The sequence below is a fragment of the Colius striatus genome, chromosome 1, assembly GCF_028858725.1.
Source record: "Colius striatus isolate bColStr4 chromosome 1, bColStr4.1.hap1, whole genome shotgun sequence".
Taxonomy (NCBI): domain Eukaryota; kingdom Metazoa; phylum Chordata; class Aves; order Coliiformes; family Coliidae; genus Colius; species Colius striatus.
This window is the reverse complement of record NC_084759.1, coordinates 28,870,685-28,890,443: the sequence shown is the minus strand read 5'-3', so window position 1 is coordinate 28,890,443 and position 19,759 is coordinate 28,870,685. Positions and strand designations below refer to the sequence as shown.

Genomic DNA, 19,759 nt, shown 5'->3' with positions numbered 1-19,759 from the left:
CAAAGCCAGCACAGAGAAGAAAAGCAGAATCTGAATGTAAGCCAAGAACTTCTCCCGGTGCTTCTTACTCTGTTCTCTAATAGAAAGAACCCCAAATAGTCTAAATTCTTGCTAATCACAAGGTCAGAAGTAGCAACACCATAAGGGTAATGCTCTAATCCAGCTGTGGTAGGCCACCTTGATTTGTAAACATGACTCAAGAAGCAGACAGTGTATTTGATCTGGAAAGATAAGAGTGTGTCCTGCCCAAGGAAAAAGGTATGATATACTTTGACATAGATAATAAAATGCTGTGCCTTACCCTTGACTGCCTTTTGCATACCTATCTTTCTGTGAGGAATATCTCATTAAGAGGAACAAAGCAAAGCAAACCTCTGAATTGCAGCCTTTGCGTGATAAATGTTGCCCATAATACACAGATTCCCATTGAAATGGGAGCAAAGGTGTCTCACCTGGTGCTTTTGTCAACCTGGGAGTGGGACAATAAAGTCACACTTAAAAAAAAAAGTTCACAGTAGTAGCCTGGGAAACTGTAGCTTATGATAGCCTTATAGAAGTACTTTAAAGGTTTCACATAGAATGCTCAAAATACTTTAAATGAAAGTTCCTCCTAAAGCAAAACGTCCAGGATCATACCAAATATGGTCAGAAAGCGCCTAGAGAAATCTCTGTATTCTGTCTTCCTTGGCACCCATGACTTTTTACATTTCAGAGAAATACCTGCAAATGATTCAGTTAACTTCTGTTGAATTTCAAGGTAGTTAGACTGAATTCTTGGCATACCTGGTGCAATTTGCAGTCTTGGGTGCAAGCTGTACTATCAGGTCTTTTATCTTAATATCGTGTAAAACCCTCATAGTGTGCTTTGTGGATTTTATATCCTTATCGGAGAAAAAGATCCAGTAATTATCCGTAGATCTTTAGTTGAAAATACTTCAGGATGATAGCATGAACTGGGTTAAGATGACTTTTCTGTCAGCAATTTTAAAGGCCAACAATTTTAAAGGCCCCAGAAGACCAGGCCCATAGCATAGAGGGCAGTTCAGTCGCAGTTCCATCTAACACCCTTAGGAGAAAGACCAGGGCATTAAATGCTGAGCTCAAGGACAGCCCTCTGCTTGTCAGGCATCTTACCGAGAGTGACAGAAATGTTACTCTGCCAAGCTTTTGCCAGGAAATCAACTCTACCCAGCTGAGTCACCAAAATTAAATCCTTCTTGGAGCAGACTGTAACTGTACCCACAACATGACTGTGTGCATTGCATAGTTTTACCAAGGAGGACCCTACTCAGGATGGTGTGTTGGGCACGCTTGAATTCTTACACCCAATGTGTCCCAAGAGGAATGAGAGCAGTCACACCTCAATTTTCCTGGTACTCTTTTTAACCTTCCCGAGGGGCTTAACAACTGATGGACTTCATGTTGCTCAAACAGCACTTTTGGCATGTTCTTACGGACTATAACACGAAGATAAGCATCCTTCTTTCTTATAATAATAAATTGGCAACCCAAGAAATTCGGCCCCAGCCCCGGGTGAACCAAGCCGCTTGTGCCACCCCCGCCTCCTCGGTAACGGTGTCACTCCCATACGAGGCTGTGGCCCCTCGCAAAGCCAGCAGCGCGCTCGGGCCCGCCGCCGAACCCGGGTCACGGCGCGGGCCTGCCCCAAAGGCCCTGCGCGAAAGCTGGGCCCGGGGCTGAGACGACGGCCCCGGTGGGGCAGCCCGCCGGGTGAGGGCGGGCGCAGCAGGCCGCTGCAGGCGACGCCCCCAGGGGCACAGGCGGGCACCAGCAGAGGGGCGGGCCCTGCAGCGCGGAGTGCGGACCCTGCGGGGCGGCAGGCGGCCACCAGCCCGACCCCCCGACCCCTCACCTTGCCGCGCCGGGCGGAGGGCGAGGCCCAGCCGCCCCCCCGCCTCCCGCTCACCCCGCCAGGCACCGCCTCCTCCTCTCCCCGCCCCTCCACAGGCCGCGGCCCGCCTCCCCTACTCCTCCGCCGCCTGACAAGGGGACGGGGGCGGTAGTCGCGGTGAGGTGGTAGTGGGGGTGTTGAGGTAGGAGGCAGCTCTCGAAGCTCCGCCGGTCCGGGTTTCTCGTCCTCCTTCTGCTGCGCGCAGCTCGTTGACTAGCGGCCATGGTGAAGGTGTCGTTCAACTCGGCGTTGGCGCAGAAAGAAGCGGTGAAGAAGGAGGAGGAGAACAGCCAGGTGCTGATCCTGCCGCCGGACGCCAAGGTGAGGGCGGCGGGGGACCGAGCCGCGGGGGCTGGCTCGGCTGCGCGGCGGCGGGTGCTGCGTCGGCTCGGTACGGCACGGCTCGGCTCCGCAGCGACGTGCAGCCGGCGGGAGGGAAACGCGCCGGGGACGATGTGATCCTTTATATGCTCGTCTTTCCCCCGGCGATCAACTGCGGGCCGGCCGGCAGGGAACGGCTGCGCAGCGGTGTGCTCCGCCGCCCCTCTCAGCACACGCTTCTAAAATGGCTGACAGCAGAACGGGCTTTAAAGCTCCGTTTCTCCCTACTTTGGGGATTTTTGTGGTGGTTTGTGTTTTCATTTTTTTTTTAATTTTAATTTTTACCCAGACAGCTCTTGGGCTGAGTCCAGTTGGGCTTTTGAAGCTCTTGGGTCCCCGTTGCGGCGTCCCGTTCGGCTCCGCGAGTGGCGGCGAGCCGAGGCTCGGGTCTGCCCCGGCTGCCTCCGCACGGGTCGGCGGGGACGGGCCGGCGGAGCCCAGTGCGGCTGCCGTCTGCTCTCGCCGCCCAGTCCCGGCGCCGGGCCCCGCTGCGGGGGTCGGGGCGTCCCTTCGGTGCGTTTGGGTCGGTCGCGGAAGTTGATTTGCTTGGAGAAGGCTGGATCGCAGCTGGTCCTCGCACCACGTTTAGTCGCCTCCGGCCGCGCGGCTGAAGTCCGGCAAAACCGCTGTCGAACGTGCAGATCTAAAAGGCCTCGAGGCAGGGAGCGCTTGACGAGGGTGAAGTTGGAGATTTGGCCGTGCTTGTGCCGCAGCGTGTTTGTAGAGCCTGGCGATTGTGTGTTACAGCGAACTTCGCCTTGGAACTTAGGCTGGTTTAAATAAAGGAACAAAGGGCTGCCTCCCCCCGCCCCAAAACAGCACCCGAACTCCAGACGCTGTCGCCATCCCTCCAAAGAGCAACAAAGAACAAAACACCGAGGGCTTTTAAAGTTTCTTAAGTGCGAAACTGCCCAGAAAATAAACGTTTTTGTTTGCAGTTTCTGTGGTGCCGTAATCAAGCCCAGTTTTTAATTAGGAGTAGCGTAATTTGCACTAAGCTCTTTGAAAAGAGAATGAAAACTTGAAAAAGGGCCAGCTGCGCGTGAACAGCGTGCCTTGCCGTTTTCATTTGCTTTCACAGCCTTTTGTGCATCAGGCCTCTGAATTACCAGATTGGATCTGCAAAAGAAGTAGTGGTCTTTAATTTCCTAAATCTTTGTGATTCAATTCTGCCTTAGAAGATAGTATCTGTGGAATTTTGGGCATGAACTTTTGCCCAAGTGTAGGTCTTGCTGTGATTTTAGTAGGGCCAAGTTCTTCACCTGCATAATCCGCTGTCATTTCAAAGCCAAAAGGGACCACACGATATTTTCTGGTGTCATCTTCGTAGTACAGCAAGTGATGACATTTCACGCTTCTGCTCAGCATACTGTATTTATAAAACTCAGGCCAAAGTATTTAAGTCCTTAGTACAGTGTGCCACAACAAGTAAGACAGTATCATTGCTAAAATTGCCTATAATTATGTGAAATCCGTTAGGTGATCTCTGTTGTTCCTAGTCGTTCCTATTGGGAGTGCTGTTCTCTGAAAGGTACCAGATTTCCCTAAGCCCTTCTTAAGCTCTGGAGTTCCTTCCTCACTCCAGGTTTGATGATGGGTTTGGCAATAAGCACGTGAAAGCAAAACACAAGCTACAAGTTCCTGGATGATGTTTGTTTCCAGATAGCCTACCAATTTGGACTTCTCATTCCTACTGCTAAACAAACAAAATACATCTGGCTGATTGTACACTGGGGAGCAAATCCTCCTAACCCTGTCCAAATACTGACAGAAGCATGTTGTTCAACTCTCACTTCCTTAAGGCAGAACTGTAAATTCTTGCAGCTGAGGTTGAGATCCAGGATCTGCCTTAGCTTTGCTCAGGTCTTGCTACTATTTTCCTTACCTGGAAATGAGACTTGTAATCATTTATTAACCAGGTCAAAAGGTGGTCTGGTCTCAGGGTAGCTGCTTGTAAGTTCTTGTACTGTTATCAGAGGATGAACATGCCTGAACAAAGCTTAAAACAGTCCTAAAATAGCGTGGTAGGAGCGGATGTTCTGTACAGATGAAAATTCCAAAAGTAGAGGAGCACTCTTGAGGGACATCAAGCCTTTGACATTCTCCTTGACACATTTCCATCTTTTCTCAGCAGAACTGCAGACCTGCATGTAACCAGTATGTAAAATTCTCTTCAATAAGCCTTTTTTTTTTTTGAGCTTGTGTGTTTGTTAAGAGCATAAATAAAAGCAAATCTGAGTACAGTAGCATCCTTCAGTTTTAGTAGAAAAGGCTATGCAGGATGAACAATATTGAAACAAATTATGTCATGTAGTTGTAGAGGTATTTGGATCTTTGAGGGAGTTTATCCTGTTTATTCTCAGTTCTAAAATGAAAAACAGCTGAGTGCTTTTGTAAAATTAGATAACTTTAAGGTAAGTGCAAGATACACTCTTTGAACTTTGTCCTCTCAGATTAGAAACAAACCTTTTTACCCCTTCCACAAAGAGCTTCTACTGCCTGTACAGTCCTTTGGAAGGCAGTGGAAAAATAAAGTGCATCTGGCAAATGCATTATTCATATCACTTAATTGGCAGGAAAACCCTTAGCTTCAAGTGAGATTTGAGGGCAATATGAGAATATATTTGGAAGAGTGTATTCTGGTAGATGGAAAAAAAAGGTCACAACTCCAAAACAGTATACATGGGACATTTGTTTTCCTTTCTCAGGTATCTTTACAGACATTGTTCTGTAGGACAGTAAGTAGATCTGTATCACAAGTATCAACATTAAAAAAATTATCTAGAAAGTCCTGGAGGGGGGACATTCTGGTCTCAGAGTAAAGGGAAGCACTTACAAATGGAAGAAGACCAGCAGAATTACACATTCAAAATTTTATTATTGAGAATTTCCAAAGCATTGAGCAAGACAGATTAGTAAAATGGTTTATATTAATGGATAAAGCCAAATACTCTTGAAATGTTGAGAAAATAAAGATTTGTGGAATAAGATTTTGGAGTAGTTTTTCTGCTGGTCTTGTTCTGCTGCTTTTCCCAACGTGGTATCCTGAAGACTGCCAGTCTGCCTGCCATTGCAGGATTACTCTCAAGTAGATAGTCTTTCCAGGGCATATTGAAGAGTGTTTGCAGCCAAACTGTGCTGCTGATGTGGTATAGGAATATTGTGATCTCACCCAAATTTGCCCAGTAACCTCTGATACAGATGCTAATAGTAAATTAATTGGGGAAAGGAGGAGAGGAAGATTCAAGAAGACTAAGGGGATTTATCATGGGAACAACAGCTCAAAAAAAGCATTTGCAGAAGACAGTGGTCATAGGCATTGAGGTATGCTTCTTAAAAAGGAGTTGAAATATCAAGAGTGCTAATCCTGCCTCTGCATAAATCACCCGTCAGTATTATTGCATATTGCGAAAGTGGCTCCGTACTTAGCATAGGTGACTGTTACAACCCTGCTGCTGGTGTTGAGATGGTACTTTTATGCCATAATTTTTTGACGAAATAAGAATACTCTTAGGGAAGGTTCTCAGGCGACATCTCAGGCAGAACAGACTGCCCAGAGGGGTTGTGGAGTCTCCTTCCTTGGAGGTCTTCAAGACCCACCTAGACATGTTCTATGTGACCTGATCTGGGTGACCCTGCTTCTGCAGGGGGGTTGGACTAGATGATCTCTAAAGGTCCCTTTCAACCCCTACCATTCTATGATCTAATTTTCCGCTTTGCTCGCTGTCAGTACAATAGAGTATTTTATGACCCAGTTTCCAAACAAACAAACAATGTATAACATTTTAACATTTCTCCCTGCAATAGGTCTCTGGAGAGCTAGAGGTAGTTCTGAGCATAGCTGAAGTCTTCAGACAGTTTGCAGAGTCAGTTTGATAGATGTCATTAGATTAAGTCCTCCCCAAAACTCTTTGGGTCCTTGGTAACTTAGGCAGTTACTCCTTTCTGCTGGGGTAGGTGGCAACCTGTTATTTTTCTTTTTTCCTTTTTTTAATCTTGAGACACTCAACTCAGCATATCTTTATAAAATATGGCTTTGTGCACAGAAACTCTGTATTCACACGTGTATCGTAGATGACCTTTGGATAGCTGTTTCTGCAGAGATTCCAGTGTGGAAGTATAAATGTTAAGAATTTGAAAAGCAGCAGCTTTTTGCATTTATTCCTTATGAGCATATTATTATTACTCTCATTATTACACTGTAACATTAATACTTTTTGTTGTTTCTTTCCAGTTCAAATCAGTTTTCTAAAACAAACTAAACCCGGCACTTTTAACATGGAGTAAGAGGATCCACTGGGGATGTACTGTTGAACAACTAATGAGCACTATTATTCCATATAGAAAACCCCTTGGTTTTTCTGTAATTGATGTTAGTTGTTTCCGAACTAAGGTGATAGCTTTACAGTTGCTATAGCCCATGTGTTCTATAGTATTTATGGTACATGTATATGTTAGTATACACAGTAATAGTCATTTGCTTATTGTTTCACTGTAAGGAAAGCAGATTTTCCTACTTTGTGGGACATGTCTGTAGGTGGATGTTTTGGGAATGTTTTGTTTGGTTTTGGTGTCTTGTTTCTTGGAGTAGCTTCCTTATTTCCTTCATAGAATTATAGGATGGTAGGATTGGAAGGGACCTTTGGAGATCATCTAGTCCAACCCCCCTGCAGAAGCAGGTTCACTGAGATCAGGTCACATAGGAACATGTCCAGGCAGGTCTTGAACACCTCCAAGGAAGGAGACTCCACAACCCCTCTGGGCAGCCTGTGCCAGGGCTCCCTCACCTGAACAGTGAAATAGTTTTTTCTTCTATTTAAGTGGAACTTTTTGTGTTCCAGCTTCATCCCATTCCCCCTTGTCCTGTTGCTAGCTACTATAGAAAAAAGGGATGCCCCAGCCTCCTGCCACCCACCCTTTAGATATTTATAAATATTAATAAGATCCCCCCTCAGTCTCCTCCAGACTAAACAGCCCCAGTTCCTGCAGCCTTTCCTCATATGAAAGATGTTCCAGTCCGCTGATCATCTTGGTGGCCCTGTGCTGGAGTCTCTCCAGAAGTTCTCTGTCCCTCTTGAGCTGAGGAGCCCAGAACTGGACATAGTAGCCATCCTTTTTTTTTTTTTTATATGAGTCTTTCACCAGTTACCATTGGAGAAAGAGCAATCGTTGTATTTTTCTGTATTTTCTATGATTCAGCTAGGCTATTAAATCAACCAGCTTCTGCTGTCTGCCAGAGCATTCTGGATTAAGACAGGATTATTTAAAAAAGGACCACAAGTTAAAAAAAAAAAGCTTGCAAACTGAGTTCTTTCTCCTTTCTTCTTCCCGACTTTACTAAGATTTTAATGAGAAGCCACCAAACCTCAAATGAAAACCCTCCAGTTTTAGGCACCAAAGGTGTTCAGGATTTGGTTACTTATGTGGCTTCATGGGTACCTGCAAGCATAAATTTAAGGAAATTGGCTTTCAGTGAACAAAATTTGCGGCAGGGGTTGTTCATGCGGAATACTTGCTAAGAAAAGAAGCCTTGTGACTGATTTGATCCTCTGCATCGTCTTACATGTTGAATGTGTGCTACTGGTGAAGTAGTGCAGCTTCCCGAAAATAAGGTTGCTGTGGTCTTGATGTTTTGGCTCCTAAAGCTATTCCATGGAAGCTGCCAGCAATTGAGAGAACAATAGTAAAAAACTAAGAACTTAACAAATTTGTAGTGCTTCTCTGAAAATATTTTGCTGTTTTGAAATAAGTTTAAGAATTTGGAACTAGAAGGTAGAAAGTTCAAAAAAGTGATCTAGAAGAACTTGGATCATCCCCATCATTCCAGTGATGGAAATGAATCTGTGGGACAGAGATGTTCCTTCAGTGGTCTGTATCTCACTTCCTCTTCTGTTTCTCATCACTTCCCGACCTGAATAACAAATACAAAGCTTTGGTTTGGAAATAGAACCGTTTCCCAGAAGAATGATATTTGATATTTCAAACAGGATGAGTTCTAACCAGACCTTTGTGATAACTGCTTCGTCAGTTGTTTGTATCATTTACGTTTTTGGCTGTCTGAGCAAGAGCTGATGTCCGTACATGTCATTGCAGCTTCTGTGAATTCGGTGCGGGGATGAGCATAGAGACAATGCAAATACTTTACACAGTTTTGAATACTTTCTCTTTTCAAATTAACAAAGTTATACTTGGCTGATGAGGCCCCTTGCCCTAAAAAGATATTTAGAGAAATATTTTCCTTAACATTGTAATATGACAAAGTCCATAATTAGATGAGGCTTTATTTACTGTAACATCTAGAAAAACTTATCCTTTGTTATGATGTATTGTTGTAGTTAATGACATATATACTTCTCTTACATTCACTCCTCTCTTTCTGTGCTGCAACACTCTTTTCTTTGTCATAAACTTCAAGAAACTAGTTTGGATATTAAAATTGCATAGTAGAATAAAAAATGTCACTGAAACAGAGGTTCTTGGAACCACAAGTTCTATTAAGTGAGAAAAACTGAAGTTAAATCATTTATGAACATGTAGATCAAGATGAAATGCTGGATTTTTCTGTAAAGCTAAACATGTTCTTGGAATCAACAATGTTTTCAAGGGAAACGGTCTAGACCCCTTCCTTTATAATGACTATTTAATCCAACATATGAATGTCTATTTCATAGAAGTCTAATTTAAAAATATAATGTGTATATATGGGATTTTTCCTCTTAAGTATTCTAATGAAATGTTTACAGTTGCAAATGTAACAGTTGTCTTTTTATAGATTTAAGTAAATAATTTTTCTTTTGTTATTTGGCATTTTCCTTTTTTTTCTTTCTTATCATCTATTAAATTTTGGTGCTAATGTTTTTTGGGGGAGCTTATAAGAATAGTAAGCATACTTACCTCCAGTAATATTTTCAGCTAACTCTTCTACAGTTGCAATTTTGTAATATTTGTCAGCATTATACATATTTTTCTATCCAGTAGCAGCTAGCTGCAAGCATCAAAAAGCTTACATACAAAGAAAATAGTTCTCTCTGTGGCTATCAAGAAATATCTCTGAAAGCAAATACTGCATTTTTAAGTGCTAGTCATTTTAAGTGTTCTTTATTCTGTGCTTCCAAACATATTATGATATATTTCAAACATAAGAACTGCAGCTGGGATAAGTAATGGTGTGTTTTGTTAGCTATTGCAGAGATACCTTTTTTCCCCCCTCCCTCTGTTTTTCACTCTCCCCCTTGCCGTTTATGCTATTATTGACAAAGGTTAGCATTATCTGTTTTTAGTCTCCTGTTCCTTATAAATAATACAACATTAATTTTCTTACTATTTATGTGCTACTTTGTATCCTCAGTGGAAATTACTTTGAGTCCAGGGATAAAAAGCATGCTAATTTATAAAACTCTGATATCTGGCCTAATTTTACAGATGCGGTAAACCAAAGGAATGAGATAATTAATAAGATTGAGCTCGGCAATGAAGTCAGAAATTCTTTTGCAGCAGACAACGTGGCCTAGGGTTTGTACCAAAATGGGCACATAACAAGACTCCAGCTCCTATTGGAGTGGTCCATGCAGTCAGCTACAAGCAAAGGTCCTTCGTGTGACAGCCATACCAAATTTACTGTGGGAAAAAAAAGCATTTCACTCTTGGGCAAATATTATTTTTATAGAGGTTATAGAAAAAAGTTTATCTTGTTTATCCTTTCAATATGTTGTCAGCATGTGTGTGTATAAAAATATTTTAATGAATTTTATATATTACTAAGTATATAATAATTTATACACACAAACCCCACAGGCATTTTGAGTTGAGTTCCTCGAATGCAAAGCCTGAGGTAATTTGTGGTTGCCTTCCTCCTAGAGCTGGACATAACGCCTGGTTTTGATGGCAGCTTTCTGCTTTGAGGGTAGAGTGAGACAGTAGAAAGATTATGGAAAAAAGAGTGTGCTGGGTAGATTGTTAACTGGGAGGAGACTGTGATCTCTGGAGTGTATCTTACATAGTTCTTGAGTCACAAAGGTCTAGTTAGTTATTGGAAAATATACAGTCTATGTAAGAAAGTCCTTGCCTGTACACATTGAATATGCAGTACCCTTTGCAGAGTGGGAGTCTGAACTTGACTTTTTGACAGTGCTGCTGAGTGTGGTGAGTTGTCTTGCTAAAGGTTTGCAGTCTTGGGGAAGTTCTCTTGGTGAGATGTTTGAAGAGGAGCCAAGGGTCTATGTCTCTGCAGGATGTGATGCAGCCAACTGCTAGATACTGGAGTGTGACCTCCACTTAAGGCATTGAGTAGCCTAATTGCAGTGTAGCCCTTTAGATTGTTACAACAGTTCCTTCTAGAAAGAAGACATAATTAAGTGTAAGCCTTTCAAAGTCAGCTCTCTGTGCTGACACTCTCTAAGTGCTAAAATTAAATACTGTTTGGTATTTGCATGTAGAATGGTTTGCACTCAGAGAACTCTGCTTGCTATAAAGGTACTATGCATCTTACTCCACTAATACAGGTATTAGCAAGGAATGTTTGTTTGAAGATTGGGCTGCCATTCAGAGGAAACCCCAACAGGCTGTAGTGATGAGCTGAAGGAGATCTCGTAAGTTTCAGAGTAACCAGTGCAAACGCCTGGAGCAGACTCACCCCCAGCATCAGGCAAGGGACCACCTGGCTGGGAAGCTGCTCTGCCTGGGAAAGACCCAGGCCTCTTGGTGAACAGTCAGCTGGACACAAGTCAGTGGCATTACTGGAGGCTGAGACCTTCCTGATCCAAAACAAAGACGTTGACCAACTGGTGTGAGTCCACCAGGGGCTAGTGTGATGGTCAGGGGCAGGAGCACACGCTCTGTGAGGAGTGACCAGGGGAGCAGGGATTGTTCAGCCTAGACATGAGATGGCTCCCCCCACTTCACAGCAGCCTACTGACAGCTGGGGAGGTGACTGAAAAGACAGTGGCCCTAAATTGAAAAAATTAGAGCCCTGAGGTGCCTGGACAGGTTTCAGAGTCCACTCTCCTTTTGGGCAAGAAACAGGACTAGAGACTTCCCAAATGGTTTCTGTGATGTTAGATTCTACTTTTGAGAGAAACTGAGACACTGTTTGTAGCTTGCTTGAGATGACATACGATCTGTGGCTGAACTGGGAATAGAGTTATTAAATTCTGAGGCTCAGTGGTGCATATGTGCATGCTAATGAGATCTCTTGGGTGAAAGAGCCAACACCGCTTGGGAAAATAGCCTTGAGAGAAATCTAGGTTAAATCCACACAGTGTTCCATCATACCGATGGCTGAGATTCAGGCAGTCATCAGAAAAAAGCAGAGAAATTTCAGACATAAGAAGTGAGCAGGATAAGGAAGAGACAGGAACTGGAACAACCAAGGTCAAAAAGATAATTTAGTATTGATCCATTTTAAGCGCAATAGGAACCTTCTAAGTTCCTGTTTTCAAACATTGATCTAATTTAGGATAAAGTCAAGAGAAATACTGCATTTGAAGTTGTAGATTTATTGAGTGTAGTTTTTATAAGTAGGATAGAACACAAGTCAATTAAAAGTCAAAGAATGCAAGCAGGGAAAAGGGTTTATTTTGGCAATGTGTAAAAATAAAGCATTTTCCAAAACTGGACAGTTCAATGAAATGCCGTGTTTGACATGCTGCAATCATAAAGGATGTAGTAATTTTGTTTTCTGAAAGTAAAATGAAAAATGTCTCATATAACCTTTTAGGTTTGGGGTTTCCTGTTTTAAAAAAATAAACATCCCTCAGGTACTCCTGGCCAGATATCTGTGCAGCCTTTCATTTGCACATTTTGGTCTATGACTTGCAAACTATTGCACCAAAACCTTTTTCTTTTCTTGAGAAAAGTAGGTGTGGAATGCAGAATGAATTTACATCATTGTAATTTATGAAGAGATAGCTTAATTCATCAGTGTTGATGTATCATATAGACCCCCCCCGGCTTCCACCACCTCTTCCCTAGCCAAGCTTACGACAGAAGCTTTACTTCTGTATTGAGTACTGTAGCATGGCGGATCGTTGTGGCTGACAGCGGCACAAGGACTTCTGATTTCAGCATCCAGACGTTTAATGACAACACATTTTCCAAGTGTTGTAGGTTTTGTTGAAGTGTCATGTTGGGGCACAGGCAGGGGGGAGAAGGCAAAAGACTGACAAAGCCCGAAAGCAAAGAAAATGAAGGATGCATGGAGCTTTATTGCTTGTCTAGCACACACTTGATTCTCATGGACTATTTGTTTTTTATTTAAATGAAGCAAATGGTTAGGGTTATTTATTAATCTTCTTCCTATATAGTATTAGTGTTACTTTTGGAAGGGACCTCTGGAGGTCACCTGGGCCACCCTTCTGCTTAGAGAGAGCTGGCTGACCAGGACTCTGTCCAGTCGGCTTTTGAGTATCTCTGAGAATGCAGACTTCATAACCACCCTGGACAAACTGCCAGTGCTTGGTCAAGCTCACAGTTAAAAAATCCATTTTTTTTGTGTTCAGAAGAAATACAAGGTGGTATTAAGATCCTGTTGTGCTAATTACTGTACGGAAAAAGGAGGACAGTCCTGGGCCCTGAGCGTTGGCAGTGAAGATATAGCATATGAGGCACAGGAGTACAGGCTGGTCAGGCAGGCCAAATATGTAGTACGTCTGTGACCATAGCCCAGCTCCTCTTCCCAAGAGTGTAGCACACTGATGCAGTGAATGGTTTGTCCTGTAGCAGGCATGAAGGGAGAAAATGGAAATAAGGTGTGCTGGGTACTCTATATGGCAGAGACCAGAGAGCTGTCCTTTGGGATAGGGAAAGATGAGGGGCATAGACACAGGATAAGAAGGAAATTAGAGGAAGACTTGCAACTGCTGGATTTAGTGCCAAGAGAAGGGAGTTGGTGGATCTCAAGACACAGAAAGAGGAACAATTTGGGGGAAACAGTTTGAAGAACACAGTGAAATACTATGTGTGATCAGCTCTGCAGTTGTTGTAGACAGCCTGGTAAGAGAATATAGCCAAAAGCTGTGAATATGAATCACCTGAAGAATGTCCTTGCCTGGTCTAGAAAGACAGAACTTTCAAACTATTTGAATAAGGATATTTGATTTCCTCATTTTCTAGTCCATGGAAGACCAAAGCTAACAATAAAAATAACTCTTTAACAATACTGCTCCCAAATTGAACCAAAGCAGCAGACTAAATAGTTACAGGCTACTTCCTTCTTTACCCATCCTCTTTAATTGTTGACTGCTATCAAGTTTTGTAATCCCTCGTCTCAGAAGTTGAAGGCAATGTTTAGGTAAATCGGGATTACTCATATCAGTAAGAGTTGCAGGATTACTCTTTCAAGACTGTTTCATGTATTGTCTCTTTATGCACGTAGCTGTGGGCAAACTGCTGATTCACATCCTTTACATTCACTTTACAGCTGTCACTTTCCTTTCTGCAGCGAAATTGAACTCTTCATGTTCCACCATGTTTCTCTCTAGTCTTATTTCCTGCTCCCGTTGCCCATTTTAAGAGTCATATCTGTACTCCCTTCACCTCCATCTTTCCCAATACGTGCAGCTACCTTCCTACCTACCTTTGAAAAGCTCTTGGAATGTGTTTTATTCCTGCTACTCTTTTTCCTAATGCTGTACAAAAGATTTTGTATTTACAATATTATTTTATAGAGCATATTTAGATACTAGAAATACAGGAAGAGGTTAATAGTATCAACTGCCTAATAGATAATTCTAATTAATTAATCTCTTTTGTTATCCAGGCTACGTGACTAAGGGATGCAACACCAGAACAAAGTCTAGTTTTTGTGCTATTCTTTAGGCAGAGAGCCTTTGGCCAGATGGACAAGTCCCCATCCATCTTGACAGAAGAGGAACTGGCAGTGCTGCCACAGAAGGGTTGCAGTGTTCAGATACCAACTGCACATAAAACAACCATAGCTTATTCTCAGGCTTCATCATTTGAGTCACGCCTTGTGCTAAGCAAGGCATCTCTGAAGCATCTATTGTGTATTCAGTCTGTTTTTCCAACTAGCAACTTAAAAGATTGTTGTATTTGAAAATTAAATTTAATTTTATTAGGAAGCATAAAATTTCTGTGTGAGAGGCAGAGCAGTATGATAGTCTTCCAGATTCGCAGCATCTGCCAAGTGAGGAGTCTTGCAAAAGACTGCCTTAATTTCCCATCTGCAACAAGTAATAAATAGAATACCAGGCTTGGAGCAGTCTTCAGGCAGGAATACTATGGGAGAAATGCAGAACTTGTTGTAAATTAAGTTCATTTTAAATTTACTGTCTTTTGGGAGGATTTTCTACAGATGTCGGATTTACAAGTCAGAGCCGATGAGCCTGACCAGCAGAATTCAGTTTGTATGGCTGTCGGTATATTATGTCAAGATTTTTTTAGCCTCCCTCCCTCATTAAAAAACACTTCTAGAGTGTCATCATTAAGTTCTCCCCATTCCACTAATTAAAGCTGCAGTTGGTCAATATTTGCCTTTAGGAAGCTGAGTCTGCCCTGCTGCATTCTGTCCATCCATGTGAGCTAACCCAGCATGCAAAGGACCTTGGAAGAAAACTGTTCTGAACAGCTTCTGGACAGTTATATCCACACATTTGTGTGTGTGTGTGTGTGTATATATATATATATATATATAGATATAGATATATATATGTAGATATGTATATATACACACATCAGATGTTTTTCTCAGATGCATAGTTATGGATGGTTTGTGTGTTGTGCTGCAGACATTTATAGTAATATTTGTAATACACTGCATCTAGTTTCTCTGTGGATGAAAGACTGCATGTTATTTCTGAAAGGAGTTTCCCCATCCCCAAATTATTTTTATTACTATCGTACCTATTTTTAAATGTGGGCCATTGTCTTTTGCATAGGTGCACGACAGCCATATCCTATTCCGGAGTCGCCATGGCATAGCCATCATAGCTGGTTTAGGTAGATTCTTACCTAATTAATTCATATGAAATGCTTTGCCCTTGTGGCCAAGAAGGCCAATGGCATACTGGGATGCATCCCTCTACTCTGCCCTGGTGAGGCCTCATCTGGAGTCCTGTGTCCAGTTCTGGGCTCCTCAGCTCAAGAGGGACAGGGAAGTGCTTGAGAGAGTCCAGCACAGGGCCACCAAGATGATCAGGGGACTGGAACATCTTTCATACGAGGAAAGGCTGCAGGAACTGGACTGTTCAGCCTAGAAAAGAGGAGACTGAGGGGAGATCTTCTTAATATTTACAAATATCTAAAGGGTGGGTGTCAGGAGGTTGGGACATCCCTTTTTTCTATAGTAGCTAGCAACAGGACAAGAGGTAATGGGATGAAGCTGAAACATGTAAGTTCCACTTAAGTACAAGAAAAAACTATTTCACTGTGAGAGTGACGGAGCAGTGGAACAGGCTGCCCAGAGGGGTTGTGGAGTCTCCTTCCTTGGAGGTCTTCAAGACCCGCCTGGACGTGTTCCTGTATGACCTGCCTAGGTGGATCTGTTTCTGCAGGGGGGTTGGACTAGATGATCTCTAAAGGTCCCTTCCAACCCCTACCATTCTATGACTCTGTGATAATTGATATGTCCATCTGCAAAGAACAAGGTCTGATAACCTTCTCACCCACTTTAATATGAAATAGACATATGCCTTATAAATGTTTAGATTGCTTTATTATAATGTTAAAGCAATTATGTTCCACCATGTACAAAAAGCCACAAGGGGAGACAATTAATTACCAAGTCTAATTATACATGTTTGTGGCTCAGTATCAGAGCTTCTTTAAAGAATTTGGTGATGTTATCCCAAACATGAATTTGGTCCTTCTGAAATTTGGCATTTATTTAAAAAAAAAAAGGAATCATTAAAATTGAACTTGAAAGAGCAAGAGAATATATGTCCAGTAGCCATTAATAACTGATAATATTTGCACCTTTAGGGGATATTGATTTTTTTTTTTGTCTTTTAACTCACTCCAGAACAGTTCATGATAATTATCATAAATGTGATCTTTTGAAGACTTCTCTGTAGTTGAAGAGTACTTTGGTAAATAGTTTGTGGTGTTATTTGTCCTTCTCATAGTTCCATTAACAAGTCAGAGTGTAGCTTTACCGTAGCTGCTGTGGTCACTGGTGAAGGGGTCTTTACCAAAAATTGCAGTCATCTCATAACTTATTTGTGAGAAGGCAGCAGATTCAAATCTTCCCAATCTCAAATATTAGAGAATGTAATGCTTCCCGTTTTCTATCCACAGCAAAATTGTACCTGCAGAGCTTAAAGCTATTCAGGTTGGGAAGTTCTGAACCATTTAACACGGTAGGATTTAGTGTACAAGTGGCAGAGAGATGCTTCTGTTTCATGTCTTGTCCATGGGAAATAGGCTAATCAAATGTTTTCCAATTAGAACAACAGCTCATCAAGGGAAACATGCCAGTATTGGGCTTGCATCCAGTTTTTCCTAAAGCATTTTGCATCAGTGAAGATTAGTTCTGTAGTATCATCTTAAGTTTGAGGATTCACCAGGGAGTTAGGAGTACACGCGGCTGGGATGAAGCAGAAGAGAGGAAAGAAAAGGACTGGAGCAGCAATGATTATTTATTACTGCTCACAGATGTAGACAGACGCATTTTTGGAGGTCAATCTTTACCTCAAGTACATGATGCTTTCTTTTGTCAGATAACTCTGGCAGTAGAAAGCTGACCTATAGAAAAATGAGTCACTGAGGCTGCAATCTCATGTTGTGTGTTGGCCTCAGAAGTTGGCGCTGCAATCTGGGAACAAACTGCAGTTGTAATTACGTGGGGAGAGCACTGTCCCTCTTAGTGGGGATCCGCTTTCACTTCATGCTTTTTCTTTCAGAAGAGGAGTCACCTGGAAGGAGGGTGAGCATCTGTAGCACTTCCTTCTCTTGCAGTGTAGAGGGTCAGATTTATATGCTGAGGGATGAATTACTCTTTTGAGTCAGTTCAGACCAAACTAAGCTGTCATGGCAACAATGTAAAAGCTTAGCCACAGGACAGCTGCTAATAGGAGTATAGTTTAGCCTCAGTAGTCTATTCGTTATATTTTAATTTAAGGTGGTCTTGAACTGCTTGTTAATGTACTTAGTTTTCAAATTCAGAAGAGGAAATCAATTGTTTTCTCTTTCGACAGCATAAAATGTTTTCAGTGTTACCTAATGCTTGTGACTCCTGCATTGAGAGTGCAATACTTTCATGCACTCCTAAGCAAGAGGCTAAACTAAGCTTGAACTCTTGCTCTAAATTTGGTATGCTGATTTGAATAGGCTGTGCACAAATCAATGCAATAGGCAACTACAAAAACAAGATAGCTTAATGTGCTGCCATTAGGGATGCCTTCAGAAGTAATACTGATAAAATTTAGCTGCTGTAGAAGATGAGAGTTGAATTAAACCTGTTGTTTACATCTGTCATATGTCAGAGCAAAGTTATTTAGGGTGGAGTATGAGTAAGCTTGTCCCTTTAAGTTTCTTCTAGCATGGTGAAAGTTACTTTCCTCTTTCTAATTGTTTTTGTGGCCTATGCAAAATGAAATTGACATTAATCCCCATTTCCAGGGAGATGTTCATACTGTGTATGCCTTCTGCACTGCTTCCCAGATGCATATTTTGTTAGTCTTTCTGAACTTAGAAAAATACATAAAAATGGAAGAGGCAGTTATTCCACTAATGGGTAATTCTGCATAATGGAATTTTAAAAAATGGGGAGATAAAAGCAGGACTGGGGAAGAATAAAAATACCCTTCATATTCTTCACTAGGGAATATTTTGGCATCGTACCTAGAGCCAGTTTGATATCTATTTTTCTGACGTTAACTTAAAACAGTTTAAATGACAGCTATTTTAAAGAGTTTCAATCAGGTGTCCTTTATACTTTGAAATACCTAGGGAAATAGTTACCTAATGATACGGGGCAACATAAAAATAAAAATCCTTGTTTTACCTAGTTTAGATATATAATTGAGATGATTTATGGAAGAATCCACAGAAGAATCTTCAGCTGACCTGAAAGTTAATTAGATTACCATAGGTATTATGTCCTTTACTCAGTCTTTGCAGACAGACAGGTTAAAAAACACACAGCTAGTAATCCTGTAATTCTTTATACTGAATTCCTTAAATAATTAGAATAATAGAATGGTAGGGGTTGGAAGGGACCTTTAGAGATCATCTAGTCCAACCCCTCTGCAGAAGCAGGGTCACCTAGATCAGGTCACATAGGAACATGTCCAGGCGGGTCTTGAAGACCTCCAAGGAAGGAGACTCCACATCCCCTCTGGGCAGCCTGTGCCAGGGCTCCCTCACCTGAACAGTTAAATAGTTTTTTCTTCTATTTAAGTTGAACTTTTTGTGTTCCAGCTTCATCCTATTCCGCCTTGTCCTGTTGCTAGATACTATAGAAAAAAGGGATGTCCCAACCTCCTGACATCCACCCTTTAGATATTTATAAACGTTAATAAGATCTCCCCTCAATCTCCTCCAGACTATAAAAATCGCTAAAAATTAGCTAAAATAAAAATAAATCGCTAAAAATTAGCGATGTAAAAGCTTTTAAAAGTTGTTACTTGTCTTTTTATTCTGCTTCATTTTGCATTTTCAGTCCACAGCAGCTGTTTCACTCTCTCTCTGCCTTGTAATGTATCCCAGAACTGTTGGTTGGAAGGGACCTCTGGAAGTCCAGCCTCCCTTAAGAAACAGAATGGTTGCCAAAGCAAGATCAGCCATGGCTTTGTCTAGTTGAGACTTGAAAACCTCCAAAGATGGAGATTTCACAATCTGATTTACTGTGGTAGTTTGCAAGGTAACATCAAACAAAACCTGTGAATTCTCTTCAGTTTAAATATTTCTGAATCAGATTTTCATAGCTGTTGCCTGGCAAAGAGGCTGCATTGCCACTTCTGTATGAAAGATAATTGCAGTGTACCATAAAGATGGGTTTCACATCACTTAATTTTAGCTACATATGAATTAGATACCTAGTTTGTTAACCAAGGAATTTCCCTCTATAATCAGTGAAAAGAATTAAGTTCCTCCAAAAGACTACCTGCTCCTTTCAGGGATGGTTGGGATGAGTCATTTTCAGGAAGTTCCTCTTCCTCCCACCATTTACAGGTGGGAGAATCTTTCCATTTGATATCAGATTTGTTTAGATGGCTTTGGCCAGATGAGGAGAATTCTTTCCCAACTGGGCCAAGGCAGTGTAGGGACTACACCCATAACTTTGTTCAAGTGGGAAATAATCTTAATTGGCAAATGCTGCAGAGAAACCCACGTGGGGCGGAACTCAGGTGCTTTTCTCATGCTCTCCATTTTCTATTTGGGTTTTTTTTTGTTTGTTTGTTTATTTGGCCTTGGTAATCAGTTAAACCCTGTTGGGTTTTTTTGGTTGCAAAGGGGTAATGAATTGTTTGTATTGTTTGAATTCTGATATTTTCCCAGGATTGTCATGGC

At 41.9% G+C, this 19,759-nt stretch overlaps 1 protein-coding gene across 1 annotated transcript in view; it reads left to right on the top strand.

The window, feature by feature from the left end:
- The first annotated feature begins 1,852 nt into the window (after positions 1 to 1,852).
- Positions 1,853 to 19,759, top strand: part of ITM2B (integral membrane protein 2B) — a 31,202-nt gene continuing 13,295 nt past the window's right edge. Inside the window, exon 1 of the mRNA XM_061994705.1 lies at positions 1,853 to 2,233. Coding sequence (XP_061850689.1) covers positions 2,135 to 2,233 — 99 coding nt within the window. The 5' untranslated portion in view covers positions 1,853 to 2,134. The remainder of the gene's footprint in view (positions 2,234 to 19,759) is intronic.